This window comes from Aquarana catesbeiana, linkage group LG04, assembly GCF_042186555.1.
Source record: "Aquarana catesbeiana isolate 2022-GZ linkage group LG04, ASM4218655v1, whole genome shotgun sequence".
Classification (NCBI taxonomy): domain Eukaryota; kingdom Metazoa; phylum Chordata; class Amphibia; order Anura; family Ranidae; genus Aquarana; species Aquarana catesbeiana.
This window is the reverse complement of record NC_133327.1, coordinates 318,858,915-318,883,737: the sequence shown is the minus strand read 5'-3', so window position 1 is coordinate 318,883,737 and position 24,823 is coordinate 318,858,915. Positions and strand designations below refer to the sequence as shown.

The following is a 24,823-nucleotide window of genomic DNA, read 5'->3' as shown; positions in this document are numbered from 1 at the left end:
AGTCACGGGACACAGAGGTCCCTCCCCTCTTCTAATACATGTATATTGCTTTGCTACAAAACTAAGGTACTCCCAGTAGTGGGAGGGGTTATATAGGGAGTGAACTTCCTGTCTTGGGATGTGCCAGTGTCCATCACCTGGAGGTGGCCTGTAACCCACATAGTAACTACTATGGCCTGTGTCCCGTGATGTACTCCACTGGCCTTCTTATGACTCACCCCCGCACCCCAACCCCCCACCCGGCAAACTCACGAGAGAGAGCGCTATGCTGTGCATGTTGTCATAAGCCTAAGCTAATGACCAAACCAGGAAGTGGGCTATATAAGGTATTTACTGGCAGACAAAATGTTTTACTATCCAAAGTTAAAACAACAAGGGCAGAAGATTTAATAGCTGGAAAGTTGAAAAAAATGACTGAAAGTCCGCTTTAAAGCGGAGTTCCACCCAAAAGTGGAACTTCTGCTCATAAGATTCCCCCCCTCTGTTGCCACAATTGGAACCTTTCAGGGGGAGGGGGGTGCAGGTACCTGTCTACTACAGGTATTTGCACCCACTTCCTGGAATAGACTCCTGCGGGAGTCACGCCCCTTCCCGCACCCCCCCCCCCCAAACCCCCCCGCTGTCTCCTGGGAAACACACAGGTCCCAGGAGATAGCGGGGACCACTTAGGACGAGCAGCGAGACTCGCGCATACGCAGTAGGGAACCGGGAAGTGAAGCCGCAACACTTTACTTCCTGATTCCCTCACAGAGAATGGTGGCGGCAGCAGCAGAGAGCTGAGCAATTGATCGGCTTCGGCTGCTGACATCGCTGGACTCCAGGACAGGTAAGTGCCCATTTATTAAAAGTCAGCAGCTGCAGTATTTGTAGCTGCTGGCTTTTAATAATTTTTTTTTTTTAGGTGGACTCCCTCTTTAAGTAAGGGCAGATGATTAGTGTAGTATTTACTTTTGGAACCATATGCCCTTAGCTCAAAGTGGCTCTAAAGGTAAAAGGTTTTTTTCCTTAATGCATTTTCTGCATTAAGGTAAAAACAACTTTTATTACTGGCTCCCCCTCAATCATCTGAACACTTTCTTTGTCCAGCGCTGCACACATCTGCAGCAGCTCCTCTTCCGGTCCTGACAGGCTTTGCTGAGAGTAGCGGAAGCCATTGGCTCCTGCTGTTGTCAGTCAAACCCTGTCAGCAGAAGGCGGGGTCAGGCACGCACAAGTGTCCCCATGGGAAGCAGCTTCCTACAGGGGTACTTGTGGGGAGGAAGGAGCCAGAACCGCAGGCGAGGGACCCAAGAAGAGGAGGATCCAAGCTGCTCTGCTCTAACTTTTTTTTTTTTTTTTTTTTTATATGTTAAGCTTTACAAACATTTCAAGCATGAGGATGTGCTTAGCTGAGGGAGCCCCTTCTCCCAGATGAAAGAAAAAAATGCCCATGAAGGCTTATGGGATGTAAAATATAATTTTGGCCTAGGCCAGAGACCAAGAAGCAACTAAAGAAATGTAAATATTAATATACCTTCCTGTTTAATAATGCTAGCAGCATAAGGATTAAAAATAGTTCAAGTTGATTTAGTGTTTTGCTCCAAGGAGGCTAACAGAATTGAAGATGTCGATAAGGTAGCGCAGTGGGGAGCAGCTTTTTTAAATATGGCACCTGCCTTTTTTTTCTTCTAACGAAAGATAGTCCTGAACCTCCGATTATACTGCCACCCTGCAGAAGGATTGGATAACGACAGACAAAAAAAAATTAAAACAATCCGTATGCCAGCTCAGGATGTCATCTTCTCTACTTTTTTTTTGGTGTCCTAGGAGGATGAATTGCTTCAACTCTGCCAGGCAGGAGAAGTCTAGCCACTTTTTAAGCTTTTACCACAGTTCTTCAAGCAATTCTCCAAGATTTTTTTTCCAAATGTAAGCCACTGAGGAGTGTTATGCACCCACCCTGTGCTCTTTCTTGACATTCAGCATACTCGAAGCATGGCAGCTGTTCTTGGTTTGCAATAGAGCCACAAGAAATGCCGATTTCTGGTTCATTTCTACTTCTTATCTAAAGTGACCTTGGTTACCTCCGGCCCTCAGACCTAGGTGCCACCAATTACCTTTTTTTGTGAGTACCTGTGGTTTTGCCGCATACCTTGAGCTTAGTTTAGTTGCAACGTGCCTACGCACAGGGGATAATCCCACTGCAATAATTCTTTTGTTAGTACCACTTCTGTAGATGCAATCTATTATGACCAGCTTCTCTCTCTGAGTAATCCTCCCTTGCTGTATGTTAGGTTATCATTGGTACAGTACCTAGTAGCCTTCAGTGTTCTTCACCTTCCCTAGAGGGCCATTCATACTCGCAATATTTTGAATCTTCAATGCTGCTCCTGCACCTTTTCTTGGCATCCCTATTGTGAGGTGCTCAGATGATCTGTCAAGAATGCAGTCACCATGGGTTCGGGCAGACAACGCCTCGAGTGGTTGTAAGCTTGCAAAGAATGCCTCAGTCTAGCCTCATTAGGTTTATATTCAGTCACCTGTAGGTTCTGTAAAGTCCAAATAGAAGCTGCAATTCTCACAGCAATTGACCTCGTAATGTTGGGTGCTTGAAGTGAATGCCACAGTTACAGTAGGTACCATGCCAGATCCAAATGCAAAGTCACTAGCACTCTAAATAGATGCTTTTTTATTACTTTTTTTTTTTTTGTGAAGACAAGTAATAGGCCTTATGTGACACTTTGATCACAAAAACATGTGAAACGCATCTATTTGAAGTGTTTTTTTATTCTTTACATTGTTGCAGTCACCTGTAGATATCTTCACCTGCCTAGCTCTGTGGTGGAGGGGGTCATAGCATTGCTACACAAAGATCCCTTTGAGAGGTAGTTGCCCATCTTTCGTCTTTTGCAGGCGCAAAGATTGTTGAAGGGCCCCCTTCTCAGAGGCTCCACTCTTTCTCCCATCTCCTCTCAGGTCTACCTCAGTCCCCTATGTTGTTGCGTGTCTAGTTCCTGAGCAGACTTGTGTGCCTACCTCCTAAGGATCAGATCGTTCCTGGCTGATCACTTAATTTCCCTATTAGATGCCTGCCAGGGACTCTTCCCTCTATCTTTGGGAGAGGTCCTCTCTTTGGAGAATTTTCCTCTCTGGGGCTGCATTCTGGATTTCCAGAACAGGTGGTTCCTTCTACAGTCAGGTTTGTTAGTTCCGCCACTGCTGGACACCATATAGGTATTACTATCTCTTTACTATCAAGAAAGAATGACAGTTCTTCCTGCATCAGGAAGAGGTTGTCTGATTCCAGTTGTGGCCAATACTGTGGATCAGAGGCGTAGCTTGAAGCTTGTGGGCTCCGATGCGAAAGTTGACCTGGCCCCCCCACTACTTCCAACGTGCATGCAGATACATCCACCAGCACGCCAAAGATACTCAAAGTGGCTTAACTTAGATCTGGAAGGACAAAGCCATGTGACACAATCTGGAGCCTGCAGCCCCTCAGGAGGTGTTAAGGGATTTGTTTCTGATGTTTCTCTGTCAGTGTTGGCAGGTGTTGGGGGGAAGGTCACCTCCCGGAGGTGTCTTTTCCCCATTGTCAGGGAATTGGGGTAAGTAGACATCCCCGTGTAGAGGGGTACAGAAAATCCCGGCTGGTTACTGGGAGACACTGAGCGGTGTCTTACCTCACCAGTGACATCGGTCCCATCGTGGCTACAGGATGGCACGCTCCTCCTCTTGCAACGCTGAGCTCGGTTACCATTCCATGTTGTCAGCACAGTCTCTTCTCCATCCTGGGCTGTTCTCACCTTGTGCTCTTCTCCATTCAGGAAATGGTTAACAGCTTCTCCCCAGCCAATGGGAACAGAGGGGTGTGGACTGTGGAAGGCAAAGTAGAAGCCCAGTACTGGAGCGTGGCTGTGGGGCCCTAGGGCAGATCGGAGCTGGATTTTGTGGAGGATATGATATGACAGGGAGGCTGTAGGGGCCACCCGGAGCTAGGGTCGGGGTTGCAATTGTGACCCCTGCAACCCCTTATGCTACTCCCATGCTGTGGATCTGTCTTAATTGCACTGTCCTACTTAATGGCAATTTCATGGAATACATTTCTTCTGAACCGATAGTGTCTCAGACCCTGCATTATAGATGAAGGTCTTTGCAGGAGAGCCTTGTGTCTGCTTAGGCTGTCTTGGGGCCAGAACAGTCTAGTCCTTTATCAGGAATAAGGATGAGCTCCGGCGTGTTCGTACAGCCCACGTGCAGAGCCCGCCAGGAAGTCGGCGCTGCGCTAATCACAGGCAGTGAGACATTGTCCCGATGCGCTGCTGCAGAGATCGGGAAATGTCTCACTGCCTGTGATTAGCGCAGCACAGTGTCGACTCCGAGGCGAGCTCTGCACATGGGGTGTGCGAACACGCCAGATCTCATCCTTAATCAGGAACAGGGAATGTCTTAATGACTTCTGGCCTACCTGGAGATAGGCCCCTCTTTGTTGATCCTCAAGTTTGGAAGTAGGCCTTTCTCGCAGTACTCCCTAATGCTTCATTCGATCAGGAGTGTGTAGAACATTCTTGGACTCTTTAAGTCACAGACCAGCAGGATTTTTTTTTAGCAGGATTCCTCTTAGGGCTTGTCCCCTTGTCCCAGATGTGTTTTAGCACATTGGTGATTGTGCCTGGCTTTTACCACAGCTCCATTAGGGTTGTAATCCGTCTTACCAATTCATGGTTGGGTTCAAACCCCCCCCCCCCCCCCCCCCCCCCCCAAAAAAAAAAAAAATACACATGCTCCTGCACTTGCAGTGCCCTGATAGACAGAAGTCAGCTTGCTTAGTGGTTGTGAAGGTAGAATGGCTGCGATATCGAACAGATTCTGTTGAACTGTGTGGGCAATGAATCCCTATAGAATTAAATGGCCAACTGGCCTGCACATTTTAAGCATTGCCACAGCCTGTATACCCCTCTATAAAAGGAATTAAGAGAAAAACACATGTCCTGATGCCACCCTCTGCTCTAAAACACCACAGACAGAGGGAACATTGTAAAGGGAGCCTGCCACAAGTCAACAGAGGCATTTACCAGTCCATGCTGCAGGGCTTACTAGGTCCAAACGTCTCTCTCATAGTGGTGGGCAGTGTTTTCAGGCACTCTACTTCCCTTCAGGAGGATCACTGCTCTGAACCTATAGAGCACCCTGCCAGCGGGGATCATCAGGTATGCTGTACATCGGAGGTCACTATATACAGGATCCTGAGCCAACTGGCAGACATTACAGGCTATCCTCACTCTTGTATGTGGGATCTGGGCACAGCTTCTCTTGTCCTGCTAGCTGTAGTGACCAATTCGGATAGGGCCCAACTCTTTCTGGATACGGGTGTTAAGGACAGGGCCAAAAATGTAGGAAAAGTCCCAATAAGAAATCTTCATAGAGACTCAGAAAAATATTCATCACCTTCAGACACTAGCACAAAACGGAAGCTTGGCTTAGATGAGCTTGGAGGGATCATGCCTGGTAGGGGATTCCTGCCTCTTCTCTTTCTTTCTTTTTTTTTTTTCTAGCCAGTATCACTTCCACCTGAAATCATAACCCATGTAGTAATGACTATTAACTCTTCTGTGTCCTGTGATGTATGATTAAGAAAAATACTTTGATTCCTGAGTTCTCTTTTATGTATTAGACTAGAACATCCATAGTAGTATATTTTTTGCTGTCTAAAAGTAAATGTTGGAATGCTCTACTCCTAAATTGCTTTCTGTTCCCAAAGGAGCAAGAACTTATGAAGATAGTTGGAATTAAATATGAAGTGGGTTTGCCGACTCTTTGTTGTCTTAAACTTGCTTTCCTTGACTCTGATACTGGCAAACTGACTGGAGGAGCATTCACGATGAAGTGAGTAAATGAGTTTGTTGGTTTTTTATTTTTGGGTTGGTAGGAGAAAATGATGTACATATTTTGTGTGGGTTTTACAGTGGGTGAAATGAGCATATGGAAGGGATACCAGTCTGAATGCATTTGTGACTGGATTTCTCTTGTATTTGTTTATATGGGCTGTTTGAAACACAGAAAAGCACCTCTTAAATTTTATATGGTGGTATAAAATAAAATTTCTTACAGGGTTCCCGACCAATGGATTTAATTTGTTAAAAAGTCTTCAAGAACAGTTGGTGTTGTCCATAGTAATCAGACTTTTGCCTTTCATGGTAATGCACAATATTAAAATAAATGGATAAGCCCCTGGTTGCTATGGCAAACATTGCCTGTTCATTCAGATAATTTTACTCAGGAGATTAATAGAAATGAGGTAATCTGCTATTTAGCATCTTAAAGTAGTGATTTATTCAAATTTGAGAAGTATGTATAAGTTTATAATCCTGTATTGTCTTCTCACAGGTATCACGATATGCCAGATGTAATCGATTTTTTAGTACTTCGACAGCAGTTTGATGAAGCAAGACGTAGGCATTGGAGCATTGGTATGTATGGAAGCTACTCTAGAAGAAATAGTGTGAGAGAAAATACAATTTATTTGAGAGTGCATCAAATAGTGAAATAATTGTAGGCGGATGTTAAAGCCCCCCTAATATAAAGTATGAGGAAAATATTCAACTCCTTTCACAGACTGAAATGGCTCAAAAACAGTACAATGTTATCGGTGACTTGAATTGTTCAGATATTGATCAGACCAGTTGAACAGCACACTTAACAGATGTGTCTGTTCTTGAACTTAAAGTGCTTGTAATCCCTCATATGTATCCAGTGACATGACTGGCCTCTGATGAAACAAATGTGCAAACGTAATTTGAGAATTTGCCCATCAGTCTTCTCTTCGCATCCATTCAAAGTACTGAATTCATAAATCTTGTCTGAGAGTTCCGAAAAAAAGGGGGCGGAGAGCTGAAGTTACACTCTGCAGAGCTCAGTGAGGAGAGTTCTGAGAGCTGATTGGAGGGAAGGGACACAGCTCACAGGAACAGAGCTGAGGCTGTCAATCAGCTGGAGGTCCCTCCCTGTCACAATTTTTCTCCAAGCGTCTTCCAGGACAGCCCATGTGACCTTGGGCTCCTCCTACCAGTACAGGAAACACGTCACCCCCACCAGATAAAAGGGCGGTCCTCCAGGCCCATGTCAGTTATTTGTGTTTCCTTCGGACGGGGGGTAACATGTTCCTGGAACCTGCTCCCATAGGCCTTATAAGCAGGGGCTTTGTATGGCTATTTTCTGGGGCATATCTCTTACCTCTTCCTCTGCCAGAAGCAGCACACCGTTGGGGAGGTTGGCAGTGCTGCTGTTCCCTGTCCTCAGTGCCTGGAGAGGGCCAGGACCGGTGTGAGGTCGGGCCCCCTAGTGCAGTGCATTGCACTATAGCTCAGCTGAGCATTGGTTGTCTTTCCCTGCCGACAGCGTGGCTGATCTGAGCAGGGAATGGAGGAAGCCGCAGCGCTCGAGGGGGCGGAGCTATTGCGCTCCAAGCTGGCCCACAGAAGTGCCTGGAGAGGGTTACTTCCGGGGCATATAACGTCATCGGGTGCCGGAGACGAGGTTCCAGTCTCCATAAATGGCGCGTACAGAGAACACTGCTGGTGTTTCTTGGTGTAAAGCAGCCAGGCTGTGGACGACCAAGAGGGGCAGAATGGATCCTCCTGCAGTACCTGCACAGGCAGCGGATGCGGTTCCCAACACCAGCACCTCACAGGTAAGCCTGGGGTGTTCTGTCACCACCTTGCTTTCCCTGTGATTGTTCCCTCCCCCTCCCCCCTCTGTAGTAGTGGGTGTAAGGGGACACATTTCTTCCCTCCAGCACGTGGTGTTACGGAGTGATTGGGTGGCTTTAATTACATTGTGGGTCATTTATTTTGTCTTGCAGACCAAGACTCAGGACAAGGCCCAAGCGCAGCCACTTAAAAGGAAATGTGCGGTTTGCGCAAACAAATTGAGCTCCTCGTGGAGCAAAGCAGTTTGTCGCACCTGTATACAAGGCCTAGTAAAAGATGACCCGGTTGCCTCTTGCCAGAAGATGCTTACTTCTGTTAGGGATGAGCTTGCGTCCACATTCAGTTCTTTTAGAACGCTTATTGACAAACTCCAGACTCCAGCAGAGAGTCAGTCTTCACTGAAGGCGTCAGTCAGCACTCCGCAGCAGGCAGAGAGTGAGGACTCTGAGTGACCTCTGAGGTCAGATCTACCCGTTCTTCTCTGGAAGAATCAGGGTCAGATACAGAGCCCAGGGATAGAGAATCCACTCGAGGCTCAAGATTTATGTTATCTGTTGAGGATGTAGATGACTTATTAAAGGCTACCCTTGATTTAAAAGAGGAAGAGGTTCAGTTATCCAAACATGATCTTATGTATAAAGGATTGCATAAGAGAAAATCGTGAGTTTTTCCAGTTCTAAGTTCTTTGGTTGATACTATTAAATTGGAATGGGATAATCCTGAGAGAAAACCATTCTTCTCTAGTAACCTAAAAAGGAGGTTTCCTTTTGATGAGGACACTGCGCAGCCGTGGAATAAGAATCCCAAGTTAGACGCACCTCTTTCAAAGGTTTAAAAAAACTCGGACCTAGCGTTTGATGATATGGGCACGCTTAAGGATCCGATGAACAAGAGGGGGGATATCCTTCTCCACAGAGCCTGGGACTCAGCGGTTGGAAACCTGAAACCAGCTCTGGCTTCCACTTGTGTGGCCAGAAATCTGGAGGTTTGGTTGACTCAGATTCAGTCACATCTGTCAGCAGGTACCTCTAGAGAGCAAATTTTAAAGTCTTTTCCTCTCCTATTTCAGGCAGTGGGGTTTTTTTTGGCAGATTCTTCCGCTGAGTCGGTAAGAATGTCGGCCAGGACTTCGGTTTTAGTGAACTCGGCCAGGAGAAGCCTTTGGCTTAAGACCTGGTCAGGGGACTCGGCCTCCAAGTTGCACCTTTGTGGCCTTCCTTTAACTGGCGATCATTTATTTGGCCCAGGTCTACAGGAGGCACTGGAATGCACGGCTGATAAGAAAAAGGCGTTTCCAGAGAAAAAGAGTTCCGACAGCCAGAACATTTTTTCGTGGCCAAAGCAGGCAACAGAGTCCTAGAGAAAAGGACAGCAGGCCGAAAAAGCATTGGACTGGGCACAAAGGCAGAGGCAAAGGGGGAGTGCTGTTTAACCCTCCTCAACAGCCCGCCAAGCCACAGTGACTTGTGTTCCCCTGTGGGAGGGAGATTGAGGGCCTTCATCCCACAGTGGGCAGCAGTCACCCTGAGCCCCTTCATCCTGGACCTAGTGACCAACGAGTACGGGCTGGAGTTTGTTCACCAACCACCAGAACGTTTGTTGGTCACATTTCCTCCACAAGATCGGGAGAAAGCGAGGGCTCTGGGTCTCCAGATCGGAGACTTATTAGATCAAAAAGTCCTGATTCCTGTTCCTCAGTCGGAGCAGGGCAAGGGATTCTATCCCCATGTATTTGTGGTCAGAAAGCCGGCATGAAAGTTTTGACTTATCCTGAATCTCCGGACTTTAAACAAGGCCATCAGATACAAGCATTTTCGTATGGAGACGGTTTTTACAATCAAAAACCTACTATACCCAAACTGCTTTATGGCCACGTTGGACTTAAGGGATGCCTATCTTCACATCCCTATCCATCCAGCCTTCCAAAAGTTTTTGAGATTGGCAGTGAAGACTGGTATGGGGACCCGACATTTTCAATTTCAAGCCCTCTCTTATGGTCTTTCCTCAGCCCCGCGCATCTTTACGAAGGTGTTGGGGAAAGTGCTGGCTCCACTAAGGTTAAAGGCGATAACTGTTATCCCTTACTTGGACGACCTCCTGATAGTGGCGAAATCATACCAAAGGCTGTTGGAGGATCTCCAGGCTGTACAGGACTTCTTACAGTCCCTAGGCTGGCTGATAAACAAAAATCATCCTTGATTCCGGCCCAGAAAGTAACTTATCTGGGTTACGATTTTTGCTCAGTGATCCAAAGTTTTTCTTCCTCAGGAGAAGATTACCAAGGTGTTCCAGACTATGTCAGCATTGGAGACCAACCAGTCGGTCTCTCTGAGACAGGTGTCGAGGGCAGTGGGTCTTATGACCTCATGTTTTCCCGCAGTACCATGGGCGAGACTCCGTCAGCGTCCGTTACAAATGTTTCTTTTAAGAAACTGGGACGGGGACGTAAGGTCCCTGGAGTCAAAGATCCGGCTTCCCGACAGGATAAAAAGAAGCCTGTGGTGGTGGAGAACTGGTCAGCACCTAGCAGGAGGTCTCCCATGGTCCTTTCCATTTCCCGAAGGATTTCCACGGATGCGAGTTCCTGGGGATGGGGGGCCCACCTCAACAATGCAGTAGCACAGGGAGAGTGGTCCCCAGAGGAGGCAAGGGCCTCATCCAATCAAAGAGAGCTGCTTGCAGTCCAGAGAGCCCTGCAGTCTTTTCAGATGGAGATCAGGGGTCACAACCTCCAAATTCTGTCAGACAATATAACGACAGTCGCGTATATCAACAAGCAGGGAGGCACGAGAAGCCGGAGGCTTCAGTCCATTGCCCAGGAGATCCTTTCATGGGCAGAAGGGAATCTAGCTTCTATTTCTGCTGTACACCTGAAGGGGACAAACAATTGCCTGGCAGATTATCTCAGCCGTCACAGGATAGACCGAGACAACTGGTCCCTTCATCCCGAAGTCTTTGCAGACCTCACCAAGAGATGGGGTTATCCCGTAGCGGATTTGTTCGCAAACCGAAACAACCGCAAGACGGAGATATTCTTTTCCATGAACCCGGCAGACCAAGCCCTGGGGATCGATGCTCTGGCAAACCCGTGGCCTCCAGGCCTATGTTATGCCTACCCGCCAATCAGACTGATTCCAGAAGTCCTCCGAAAGTTTCTGCTGGAACAGACATATCTGATTCTAATTGCCCCATTTTGGCCCAAGAGGCCATGGTTTTCCCTGCTACAGTCTCTGGTTTCAGAGCCTCCGCAGAGTCTTCCGAAAAGGGAAGACCTATTATTGCAGGGTCTAGTATCACACCCTGAGGTGGTTTCCTTAAACTTGACGGCCTGGTATCTTAAGAAAAGATACTGAGCGCCCAAGGGTTCTCTGCAGTTAATTGCAGGAAGCCGGTTACTAGAGCCATATATTCCAAAGTTTGGAAAAGGTTTAACTCATGGTTATCTGAAAATGAAAGATTAACTCATGATATTCCGTCTATTTTTGGAATTTTTCCAAGAGGGTGTCGACATAGGTCTTTCTGTTAGTACCTTAAAGGTACAGGCGGCAGCTATTAGTGTGTTCCTCCAGTTTTCTCTCCTGGAAAATCCCACTATAGCCAGATTTTTCATATCTGTCTCTAGGGCCAGACCAGTAGTGGTGAGAAGTTGTCCGTGGGACCGACCTGTCCCTAGTACTTCAAACTCTGGTAGAATTTCCGTTTGAGCCTCTGGGAAGTATGTCAGTTAAGTTACTTACATTAAAAACTGTGTTCCTTATAGCTGTTACCTCAACTCGTAGGGTAAGTGAGTTGCAGGCCCTATCAGTAAGGGAGCCCTTCCTCATGATTTTTGAGGATCGAGTTGTTTTGCGAACCGATCCAGGTTTTTTGCCCAAGGTGGCAAGTACATTCCACCGATCTCAGGACATTGTATTGCCAACCTTTTGTAGTTCGCCACAGGGCGACTTAGAAAATTTAGTTTTCTAGATGTAAGAAGGATTCTCTTAGTCTATCTTGAGGTCACCAAGACCTTTAGGAAAACTGATGCCTTATTTGTCCTCTTTTCTGGAGTTCACAAGGGGAATAGTGTATCTAAAGCCACATTGGCTAGATGGATAAAGCAAGCCATCTTGGAAGCTTACAAAATTAGGGAGGTTCCTACACCTTTTGTTACTGCGCACTCAACTAGAGCCTTGTCTACGTCTTGGGCTGAGAGGGCTGGTGCCTCACCGGAACAAAATTGCAGGGCTGCCACTTCATCCAGTTACTCGACCTTCATTAAACATTGCCGCCTGGATCTCCTATCAGCTCAGGAGCAGGCGTTTGGTCGTAAGGTCCTTCAGGCAGTTGTCCCTCCCTAGACTAGTAAGTTCTGGTTCATCGTCTCATGGGCTGTCCTGGAAGATGCTTGGAGAAAAGCTGAGTTAGACTTACCGGTAACTCCTTTTCTGAGAGTCTTCCAGGACAGCCGGATTCCCACCCGGTATTGTCTGAAGTTACGTGTATTATGCATATGTTTTGCAGGGTCCTACGGTTCTTGAGAAGACTGATATGGGCCTGGAGGACCCCCCTTTTATCTGGTAGGGGTGACGTGTTTCCTGTCCTGGTAGGAGGAGCCCAAGGTCTCATGGGCTGTCCTGGAAGACTCTCAGAAAAGGAGTTACCGGTAAGTCTAACTTAGGAGTTACCGGTAAGTCTAACTTAGCTTTTCTGTTGGTGTCAGAAAAACTTGTTAAAATTCATGCAGATAGCAGAGGAAATTTCACTTAAACAAAAATTGGAAGGGACATCCTTGGCATTTCAGAGCTGCAAAGCATGCAGCAAGGGATGAGAGAACAGTTGGGGTATCCAAAATAGATAACAAATAACACACAAGACTCGGAAGGAAGATCAGGGAAAGAGGCCAGCCCTTTCAGCGGTGACAGCGTTGGCGCTGCAGGGCTTCGTTTCTGAGGCAAGTCTCTCATGATGTGCTAGTATGCGATGCATACCAGTACACTATGACATTGCCTTTCAGGGGATCCCCCCCCCCAACAACTGTGGTTTACTACCGCTTTATTGCATTACCTGCATCAAGGTAAAAAATGTTTTACCACTTGTGCCCCCCCTCTATCTGGCGCTTTATCAGGATGCAGCTCTTTGCTCTTTCTGGTCTCACAGGAGATTCAGGCTGCTGCAGGAGCCTATGGCTCCTTTTGTCTTCAGTTAAATGTTTTGAGGAGGATGCGCACAGCTCTGCTTGGAAGTACACCTTTATGTTTGCCCCAAAAGCACACAGATTGCTTATGGGGGTGTTCTGTCAGAATCGGCGTCCCGTCAGATTAGGTAATGGAAGTGACGTTTTGACAGCTGTGCATCCGTCCACTGCTACCAGGTTTGCTCACCTGGTAGAACACCTGCATTCAGAAGAAGGCAGCGGACATCTTACTACACCTAGCTACGTCTTGAATTTCAGTTATTTTAGCAATAAAGGGAGCGTATATCAATACGTATACTGTATTGACACCTGTGATGCTGTTTGTATGTGTAATTTTGAAAGCCTACAGGTTTAGCGCTGGGCAGTACGGGATATACCAACATGGCCTACGCCACCTTCTTCCTGGGCGCCACCAGTCATGGCACTTGCTCGTGGAGAAACGGCAGGGGAGGGCGTTCTTTCACAGCTCATGAGCCGATGACATTGGCACAAAACATAGTAAATATTTCCTAAACTGCGCACGTTTAGGAGATATTTACAGTACCTATAGGTAAGCAGTATTCTAGGCTTACCTATAGGTTCAACCTCTTTAAAATCTGGCCTATTAGTGGGTCCTGAGGACAGGAGTTGAGACCTTAACTTGACTTAAGGTTTCCTCTAATTTTCACCTTTCTCAAGATATCGTGTTGCCTTCCTTCTGTCCTCATCCTTTCACCATCCAATGTGAGAGCTTACATTTTAAAGTATTTAAAGCTAACAAAGAGCATTAGAAAGACACATGTCCTTTTTTGGTAGTAAAGTAGAAAGTCAAGCTTCCAGAAAGACTCATGGCTAGCTGGGTTAAGCACCCTGACGTTGAGTCTTATCAGGCATTGGACATAATTTGCTGTTTCTTTCCTATGGCACATTTCACCAGAGCCTTGTCTGCCTTTTGGGCAGAGCGAGAAGGAGCTACGCCAGAGTAGATATGTCGAACACGGATATGGTTGAGCTAATCTACTTTTTTCAGACAGTGTTGTGTAGTTCATCTCTCCGCTCAAGATCAGTCTTTTGCGAGAAAGGTCCTTCAGGTGCTGGTCCCTCCCAATTTGGTAAATAGTCGCTGATCCTCTCCTGTTCTGGACAGATGACTTGGAGAAAAACCAATGTTAGACTTACCGACAACTCTTATTTCTGTGAAACGTCCAGGACCAGGAGGTATTCCTAGTTTGTCTGTGTTTGTATGTAATTTTTGCCTTGTAGTTTCATCATAGGGTTCTCATCATAGACAAAATACTGGAGGATTATGCCTGAGACTGCCCTTTCTGTTGTATTTTCTGCTTCTGGAGGCGAAGTCACTCTCTTGTGCCATCTTGAGCAACTCCTGGAAATAGTTACCGGTAGATTTAACCCTGGTTTTTGGGTTGTCACTAGAACAGAAATAAAGGAGAAATCTTCCAATTGGGACACTAGTTCTAGTAGCCCCAGTGATGACCAAGAAATTTCCTCACGTAGGGAGGAATTTCTACTCCTTTCCTGTTTTTATTTATAGGACAGGAATTGTCTACTTTATCCAAAATGGGGGAAAGAAAAGGTTTTTCTGTTCTATTTTAATAAAATACCAGTAAGAAATGTATATCTCTTTTAATTTGCAGGAGACAGATTTCGGTCAGTGATTGATGATGCATGGTGGTTTGGCACTATAGAAAGTCAGGAGCCACTGCAGTCACAGTACCCAGACAGTTTATTCCAGTGCTACAATGTCTGGTAAGCAGTTTTATACCTATCTGAGCCTGTCTGCCATTTACCAACATTGTTTGGGTTACCAAAATAATATGAAAATTTAATCTTGTTTAATTTCTTGTTCTAATGTACACAAAATAGTGTAGACTATTCCTGAGTGGATAGATCAATCAGTTTTACATTAGCTTTAGTCTTAAGCTGGGTATACACACAGTTGAATGAAAAAACTCTGATTCCTGCATCCACACAAGGGATGGGGATGCAGGGATCTTTCCCACTGTGCTATTGTATTTTGATGGCAGGGATATCCCCCTCTCCCCTGTCAGAATACACAGGTCAGCGCTCCAGCCATTGGCTGCATGCTCTGATAAAATGCTGGTTTTCAAGCTGGACTGTTTGTTCAACAGAGAGGGCTTCACACAGACCAAAATTTGTCTGGTTCCTGCTAACCCGTACAAATTTTGATACGTGTATATCCAGGTTTACCCTCTGCTAATCATCTAAAACCAGCTATGCATGGATCGAAATTCGGCTTGTTCAGCAGAAAAGGGCAGTCTGGTTGTACAGTAGTTGCTCTTCCAACCTCTTGGAAAATTTATGCAAGATCAGCACAACCTCGCTATAGCCTGCAGTACTGATCAGTGTATTCTGATGGCTGAAAAGTCTTCCTGCTGTCAGAGCACAATATCTGAATGGGGGTGATTCCCCTGTCCACATCAAGTGTGTGGATGAGGACATCAAGCGCGTGGATGGGGAAATCAAGTGATTTTTCTTTTGTTCAACCTCCTGTCGAAATGAAAAATATTTAAATGGTATCGTGTATGGACTGCTTGACACTCTTATGCCCTGTACACACGGTTGCACATTCCGACAACAAATTCCTTTGGATTTTTTCCGATGGATGTTGGTTCAAACTTGTCTTGCATACCTGCGGTCGCACAAAAATGTCGGAATTTCCGAACGTCAAGAACGTGGTGACGTACAACACGTACGTCAGGACTATAAACGGGCCAATAGTTTTCCTCTTGTAATTTATTCTGAGCATGCATGGCACTTTGTGCGTTGGATTTGTCTACACACGATCGGAATTGAAACGATCAGATTTTGTTGTCGGAAAATTTTATATCCAGCTCTTAAACTTTGTGTGTCGGAAATTCCGATGGAAAAAGTCCGATGGAGCCCACACACGGTCGGAATTTCCGACAAGCTCCGATCGCACATTTTCCGTCGGAAAGTCCAACCGTGTGTACAGGGCATTAGGTTGTCCACAGTATTTCGAGTGTGCTTAAAGTTGTAACTGTAAACTGTTTCTCCATACTGGTATAACAATATTGTAGACTGGCCAAATCTGGCTGAATATACCTGGGCAATGTTCATCTGCTTTTGACAAGCCATTGATTTTTGTAAATGATCACCTTTTAAAACAACCCATTCAGTTTAAAATAGGGATAAAAGGCAAACCATTTTTTGTATATATATAAAAAAAACGTACAAATACCCCCTCCCCCTTTTTAGTAAGTGATCACATTCCCTCTGTTCTCAGCTGTATAAGAGCTGGGGGGGGGGGGGGGGGGGGCGGCAGCAGCAGCATTCTGATCTTCCCAGTGTATGGCTGTGCAGCAGGGGTGTGTCAGGACAAGTATGATCATTGGAGAATGCAGAGTTCCCAGCATAGCTAGAGAACTGACCACCCTGTGCTCTCCTGCTTAGAATGGTCTGTTTTTAATAGAAAAGCAGAGGGACTGGGAGGAACACCAGAGATTTCACATAAAGGAAGCAATACAAAGAGTACAGGATACTTTCTCATACAAGTACATGGTACAGCAGGCACATATCAGGAATATGAAGTGTTGGGGTAACAAATGCTTTGAGGTCATAGGCCTCTTTTGGCCCTGCACATCAGTTTTGAATGCATTAACTGGGTGCAGTATAAGAATGTGTAGTCTGGTTTATAGTTTTCATTTCACACAAGCTATTGTATTTTTCAGTTGGGACAATGGTGATACAGAGAAGATGAGCCCTTGGGATATGGAACTCATACCCAACAATGGTTTGTATTTATTCTAATTAAGCAAAAAAATATGTAAAGGCAATGTTTTATTTTAGTGCACACAAATGCAATATATTACCTCATAAAAAAATCGTGCCCAGTAAATAGATACCACACATGTCAATCCTTAAAAGAGTGTGTGTGCGCGCCCCTGAAACAATGTATTTGGTGCAGCTGTGCATGGTAGTCGATCAGCTTCTAACTTGAAGCGGGGTTCTGGTCAAAATATGACTTTTAAGATAAAAAATACCCCTAGAATACTCATGTCTCGTGCAAAGGTATGTGCGGTGCGGTGCAATTTTGGTCAGCTTGGCATGGCACAGATCTTCCATGCCAATGTTAAATGTTACTGGAGCCGTGCAATGCCAAGCTGGCCAAGAATTTCCATAGATGCCATGCCAAGCTGAGCAAGATCTCCCAAGAGCCAATGCAAAACCGTTAATGATGCGCGACGCTGCGGCCCCCTAGAGGAGGACGTTTAAAATTAGATATAGGCATAAATCAGGTAAGTGAACACAAAAATAAATTGCCAGTTCATTTTAAGGATGCACATTAGTGCTGCATAGTGAGGAGTGAAAAATGTGGGTGGAACTCGGTTTTTAAGGGTAAGTTCATCTTTACAGAAAAAATCTGTAAGGTGAACTTACTCAGGACCCCCTCCTCACCCCCCCAGTTCCAGTGACCTGGAGCGCGGCGATCACCCTCATTGACACATCGGGTCACCACCTCACCGGTCCGGGGCTTAGAAATCCCCCGCAGCTTAATTTCCAAAATGTACCTTGTCAGGAGGTAGGTTTAGGAGTATTCTAATTGGTCGGCACCATCACATGGGTGGCGTAGACCAATGAGAACCCGCGTAGCCCGTCCTGTCACTGCGGGCGAAGAGGAGAGAAAGCTGCGGGGATTTCAAATCATCAGGCCGTTACAGCGGCGATACGATCTGTCAGAATGGGAGATCGCTGGGGGATGGGGAAAGGGGGTCCAGTGTAAGTTCACCTTACAGATTTTCTGTAAAGGTGAACTTTACACTTTAAGTTTTCACATAAATAACCTGAAGGTGATTTGGTTTCTCTGCAGAGCTGCACCAGATTTTATGCACGCTAGTTTTAGTAAATCAACTCCATTGTGTTATAGGACTTAGCGGGATAACTTCATGGACTGGTTTTTTTTTTTTTTTTTTTTTTTTTTATTTGATTGGCACATTTCTTTCTTACATTGAATTTCTTATTTGTATTCATGTGTGACTACATAGCTGTTCACTGATTATTTTTGCATTTGCACTATTACTTTATTTGGATTAGCGTAGCGCTTGTTTCTGTCTTTAACATTTATGAAAGACCATTCTTGCCAGACCAACCTTTTGACATTATATGAGGAGGTAAGTTGTAATTTGGACAGAGAAAGGCACGTGGATGTAGTGTATCTGATTTTCTCTAAGGCACTTGATACATTACCCCATAAACGCTTAATTTACAAATTAAGGTCCTTTGGCATGAATGATATTGTATGTACCCGGATAGAAAACTGGTTGCAGAAACCGCATCTAGAAGATGGTGATTAATGGCCTATTTTCCAAATGGTCTAGAGTTGTGAACAGGGTATCCCAGGGCTTTTCTGGGATAAATTCTGTTTAACTTGTTCATAAATGATATAGAGGTTGGAATAAATCGTTCAGTCTCAGTGTTTGCTGATGATACAAAGCTAAGTAAGGCAATAACTTCACAACGGGGATATATAAGATGAGGTTAAATATTGAAATAAGTAATGCACTTGAAAGCTAAAAATATGAATAGTTACATGCTAGAGGAAGAACTTCTGGGGTTATTGAGGATGGAAAAGGATCTGGGAGTTCTTGTAGACCTGTAATCAGCCATGCAATCAGGACAAGTGGGACTTATGACGCTGCATGTAAACACACAGCAAAGGTTGCATCCATCAGATCAAAGTACCGTATTTATCGGCGTATAACACGCACCCCAATTTTGGAGGGAATTTTAAGGAAACAAAAACTTTTAGGAGGGAAGTTGAAGGGAAAAAACTTACATTAAAAAGCCCATCAGTGCAGCCTTGCCCCAGTGCAGCCTTGCCCCAGTGCAGCCTTGCCCCAGTGCAGCCTTGTCAGTGCAGCCTTCGATCCTCTATCCCTGCCATCCTGGGCTTCAAAATCACCGACCGCGATTTGAAAATGGCGGTGCCGAAATACACAGAGCCGGTCCTCGGCTCTTCCCGGCGGCTCTCGTTCACTTTCGGCTCCACTCGTAGTCCCGAGCGGAGCTATCCGAACCTAGGTTCGGATAGCTCCGCTCGGAACTACGAGTGGAGTCGAAAGTGAACGAGAGCCGCCAGGAAGAGCCGAGGACCGGCTCTGTGTATTTTGGCGGCGGCGCCATTTTCAAATCGCGGTCGGCGATTTTTAAATTGTGACAGCTCGGGATCGCAGGGGATCGGCGTATAACACGCACCTGCGATTTTCCCCTGATTTTAAGGGGGAAAAAGTGCGTGTTATATGCCGATAAATACGGTAAGTATGCATCTGTGAAGGGGGATGGTGGATTAAGTCAGAGGAAAGGGGTAAAAAGGATAAGTATGCATTCTTCAAGTTCACTTTATCTTAAACCACCCCACTACTGGTATTGTAGTTAAAGGGTAAGTTCACCTTTAAAAATAATAAATGCACATTTTTGTAGGTAAAAAAACTTGCATTTTTTTTTTTTAAAGCATTAAATGCAATGTCCAACTCCTGCAAACTGTCTGTGTAGCTGCTTCCCCTTTGGTGTCCCCACTCACCAAAATAAATGGATCCTCAGCTTCACAGTCTGAGGCATTGATCAAATGATCTGGGGATATGCTGGATGGTTCCTCAGTAAAATCTTGCAGGGAGACGTTTTAAGACTGAAAGGATATACCACACTCTATAGATGGGTAAACAGAGAGAGAACTCATAGTGAAATAACGTTTTGCATCAATTATCAAGCGCATTCAATGCGCAACTTACAGGATTTCTGGCAAAAACAGGCATCCGTAAAATAATCATCCGAGTTCGCCGCTGAATGGCGTGCATTCCACGGAGACGGAAATTTGCGTCAATGGTTAACACGAACCGGAAGTATGTTGACGGGTTTCGCCCCTCCTCCAGGGCTTCATCAAGGAAATCCTGAGGGAGCACCTGAGCACTTTTAGATTTTATGTTTTTGTTTACTCTTAACACTGATACATTAGGCACTGTTTATTGGAATGTATATTGCTTGATATAGGCTGCTAGCGCTGTTTTATATATTTTCCTTTGCTTTAAGGTTGTAGCACTTTTGTGCAGCAGCTGTAGTCTGTAGTTAACTCTCCTGTGGAAGTTTTTTGAATTGGATATATTGTCTGCGTACTGGTCTGCCGGTACCTTCGATACGGGCAGGCAGTTACTGAATGACGGGAAGATCGGTGAATTATCTAGAGCGCTCATCAGCGCTCTGGTAGTTCATTAAGAACTAGAAGACATCAGCCACACAGGCTGTGTCAGTACTTGTAGTTTAATTCTTAGGACTCTGAATGATGCGGCTGTGTGGGCGGGGGATGATGGTTGTATTGGGAGAGCAGGCAGATGCTGAACATGTTTCACGTTACACTCTAAATTTGGGTGTAACATGTTCACAAGGGTGAACTTGTCCTTTTAAGGGGTTTTAAACTCTTACATATACCCATTGAAATGATTGGCCTCGGGTGTAACACAGAGATGAAACAAATCCTACATAAGTTGTACCTGTTTATCTGCAGCCTTCTCTTTTCTACAGTCGGTTAAAAGTCCAGAGTTTATAAAGCTTGTCTGGGCTGTCACAAAAAAGGGGATGGAGAGATTAAACTACAGAGCTCAGTGAGGAGAGCTGATTGGATGAAAGGGAAATGGCCCCCCCCACCACCACCACCACAGAGCACACAGTAACAGAGCTGAGGGTATCAATCGTCTGGAGCTCCCTCCCATCACCTTTTTTTCTCTTGGTGTCGGAAAAATTTGTCAGAAGTGATTTATGCTGTTAGCAGAGGAACAAAGCAGCAGACAGAAATTACACTTAATGCTCTTTATTGAGACAAGTATACACTATAGAAGGATATGCTTTGTTCAGATTTCATGTTGGAGGTTTACAACCACTTTAAGTAGCTGATGGAGGCGCTTCCTAAAATCGTGGGTTTTTCCTATGTACATCCACAGTCTGTTTGATTCCACTGTCATTGGACAATGCAGATCACAGGCAAAAGTTACACAGGTAATAGTATAGTGCCAATGAGCGTGGTACTGTACCTTCTATTAGTTGTGATCAGTCATTGCGATCACAAGTGTAAACACTGACCACAGCTGCCAGCTCTTTCTTTCTTCTTGGGCATACACACAGCAGTTGTGGGAGGGGGAGATTAAAGTGCTAATCTGCAGACAATGTTCCACTGCTGCTGACCTGAGGGTTGCTGCTAAATCACAGTGCCACTAATCATTGCCAGTGCCTGATTACAGGCAGTACCAGTTCTGCTGATCATGGCAAGTGCTAGTGTTTGCAGATCGCAGCAAGTGCTAATGTTTACAGTTTGGAGATCACAGCAAATGCTTCCTGGTTTCACATCAATGTTAGTTGGCAGTGTTTCCAGTTTGCTGATCATAGCAAGTGCCTTTGTTGCTGATCACAAGTGCCAATGTTTCCAGTTAGGAGATCATAGCAAGTGCCAGTTTTTCCAGTTTACTGATCACAGCTAGCGCATTTTACTGATCGCAGCTTGTTTGCAGTTGCTGATCAGATAGTTCCAGTGTTTCAAGTAATGCATTATTGTTTATACACATTTGAACTGCTATATTTTAGATACCTGCTCTTTTGCTTTCTGATTTATTTTTTGTAGTTGTATTTGTTATACCACACCGAAGACACAGATTTTAGCAAACAAACCAATATACTCACCTAGGTGGGTGCAGCAATGAATCCAATGCCGCAGCTGTCCCCTGCTGTCTCTACACCAAGAACTGAGTGATCAAAGACTGCTGATTTCTCAGTCTTCAGTGAGCAGAGAGCTGGTGACTGTGATTTTGCTCCTCCAGCGCTCACTGGAGTGCTAGGCTGTGGAGGGGGCAGGAGCAGCTGGTTCAGGCATGCTGAGAGGCTACGTTAAAGTCAGGATTCTCCCAGAGCCTGGACCAGCTGAGTGATGTCAGCAAACAGCAGTCTTTAGCCACTGACACCTGAATTTGGGTCACAGAAGTGCAGAACTAAGTGCACTCGTGTGACCCACAGGAGAAGTGGCGCCTGAAGAGCTTTAGTCCTACTTCTCCTTTTTAATGTACACAGTTTTTGATACAATATTTTTTGGTTTTTGTTATACACATGATACAGTGTTAGGTACTTAATCAGCCCAAACATTAAGGCCCTTTCACATGATCGGCCTGCAAAGATCTGCCTGTCCGTTTTTCAGGCAGATCTGAGCGAGCCACCCATTGATGGTATGGGCAGGTGGATGTCAGCGGTGATGTGTCCACTGACTCCCCCCCGCCTGCCATCCGATCCGACAAGATCTGCTCAAAACAGATGAATGGCGATAAGTTCACCATCCGCCCAGCGGATCAGATGTAAAGGCACAAGCTGTCCGTTTTCAATACCGATCTCGCTATAGAGGACAGAGGAGCTCTGATAGGTCCGTCCCTGCACAGTGAGTGGAGACTGGCCTGTCATTCGCCGGTTCAGCAGAGATCAACGGAGCGATCCAAGGCAGAGTGTGCTTTTTGGGTTTAATATCCATGTTGTGTCCTGGCATTTCAGAGCATCTGAAAATGTGATAGGTATTCAGGAAATCGGTTGCTACTTGATACCTCTTGAAAGCTTAAAGTGATTCTAAAGTCTCGTGTTGTTTTTTTTTTTTTTTTTCTTTAAAAATAAAGTTATACTTATCTGCTGTGTGCAGTTGGTTTTGCACAGCAGCCTGGATCCTCCTTTTCTTGGGTCCCTCTGCATCGCTCGGGGCCCCTCCCTCTTGTTGAGTGCCCCACAGCAAGCACCTTGCTATTGGGGCACCCGAGCCAAGCCGCAGCTCCGTGTGTCCACTCAGACAGAGAGCTGCAGTTCGGCCCCACCCCCTCTCTCTCTCCTGATTGGCTAACTGACAGCAGCGGGAGCTAATGATGCTGCTGTGTCCCAGCCAGTCAGAAAGGCGAGTCCTGGACGGCCGAGGCACTCGACAAGAGGGAGGGGCTCAATGTTGGATAAAGAGGGCGCTCTGGTAAGTACAGTGCCTTGCAAAAGTATTCACCCCCTTGGCTTTTTACCTATTTTGTTACATTACAGCCTTTGGTTAAATGTTTTTTTAGTCTGAATTATATGTGATGGATCAGAACACAAATAGTCTAAGTTGATGACGTAAAATTAGAAAAATATATACATAAAACTTTTTTTCAGAAATAAAAAACTAATAATTGGCATGTGCGTATGTATTCACCCCCATTGTTGTGAAGCCTATAAAAAGCTCTGGCGCAACCAATTACCTTCAGAAGTCACATAATTAGTGAAATGATGTCCATTAATCAGAGAGGCAGCACGGAGACCTAAGGTAACCCTGGAGGGGCAGCAGAGTTCCACAACAGAGACTGGAGTATCTGTACATAGAACGACAATAAGCCCTATGATCCATAGAGTAGGGCTTCATGGCAGAGTGGCCAGAAGAAAGCCATTACTTTCAGCAAAAAAACAAAATGGCAAGTCTTGAGTTTGCGAAAGGCACATGGAAGACTCCCAAAATGTTAGGAGGAAGGTGCTCTGGTCTGATAAGACTAAAATTGAATTTTTTGTCCGTCAAAGAAAATGCTAGGTCTGGCGCAAACCCATCACATCACCCAAAGAACATCATCCCCACAGTGAAACATGGTGGTGGCAGCAGCATCATGCTGTGGGGATGTTTTTCGGCAGTCGGGACTGGGAAACTGGTCAGAGTTGAGGGAAAGATGGATGGTGCTAAATACAGGGATTTTCTTGAGCAAAACCTATACCACTCTGTGTGATTTGAGGCTAGGATGGAGGTTCACCTTCCAGCAGGACAATGACCCCAAACACACTGCTAAAGCAACACTTGAGTGGTTTAAGGGGAAACATGTAAATGTGTTGGCATGGCCTAGTCGACGCCCAGACCTCAATCCAATAGAAAATCTGTGGTCAGACTTGGAGATTGCTGTTCAGAAGCGCAAGCAATCGAACTTGAAGGAGCTGGAGCAGTTTTGCAAGGAGGAATGGGCAAAAATCCCAGGGGTAAGATGTGGTAAGCGCATAGATACTTGGCCAAACGTCTTGGAGCTGTGATAGCCGCAAAAGGTGGCTCTAAAAAGTATTGACTTTAGGGGGGTAAATAGTTATGCACATTTACTTTTTCTGTTATTTTGTCCTATTTGTTGTTGCTTCACAATTAAAAAAAAAAAAAAAAATCTTCAAATGATGCAAATCCTCAAACAATCCATGTTATTTCCAGGTTGTGAGGCAGCAAAACATGAAAAATGCCAAGGGAGGTGAATACTTTTGCAAGGCAATGTATTAGGGGGGCTGCTGCACACATACAATGCATTAAGCTAAAAAAACTTTCTTCCTTTACAACCCCTTTAAAGATGCTCCTTGAATTCTGGGCCCCTCTATACAGCTAGGCAATAAAAAAACAATTTTTTCGTCTCTCCATTTACCAAAGAATTTGTGGCAAAAAATTTAATATTATGAGACTCCCCATTTTTCAAGACAAATACTTTTTGGCATCTGCTTTCCAAAGTGTATTTTTGAAGGTGTTTCTACTGTCCTGTCCCTTTAGTACCTCTGAAAATGTGAAGCATAGTCAAGAAATCGGATGCATTATTTGTGCCACTAGAAAGCCAGAAGAGCTCTCACATATGATACCCCGTACTGTTTTGAGGTGTATTTCTAAGCATGCTCATGCAGAGTAAGAGCAATCTTATTTAAAAAAAAAAAAAAATGGCTTGATATATTAGGTTCTGCTGCTGTTTTTAAGGGGTTTCTACATTGTCAAAGATGTACATCCAGTATAACCCCTCCCACTCCCAGCCTGCCTCAGTTTTTTTCTAGCGTCCTAGGAGAAACAAAGTCTTCTCTTAGAGAAGCAAAACCTTTTTCTTTTTATCAAGTTTCTTTTTCATTTAGCAGATTTCTTCAGTTTTCACAGAGCTAGAAGCAACAC

At 45.2% G+C, this 24,823-nt stretch overlaps 1 protein-coding gene across 4 annotated transcripts in view; it reads left to right on the top strand.

Moving 5' to 3' along the window:
• Nucleotides 1-24,823, top strand: part of PHIP (PHIP subunit of CUL4-Ring ligase complex) — a 262,408-nt gene that overhangs the window by 148,392 nt on the left and 89,193 nt on the right. For all 4 annotated transcript variants that reach the window (XM_073626842.1, XM_073626841.1, XM_073626840.1 and 1 more), the window contains exons 26-29: nucleotides 5,741-5,865; nucleotides 6,367-6,449; nucleotides 14,499-14,610; nucleotides 16,575-16,636. In XM_073626842.1, coding sequence (XP_073482943.1) covers nucleotides 5,741-5,865; nucleotides 6,367-6,449; nucleotides 14,499-14,610; nucleotides 16,575-16,636 — 382 coding nt within the window. The remainder of the gene's footprint in view (nucleotides 1-5,740; nucleotides 5,866-6,366; nucleotides 6,450-14,498; nucleotides 14,611-16,574; nucleotides 16,637-24,823) is intronic.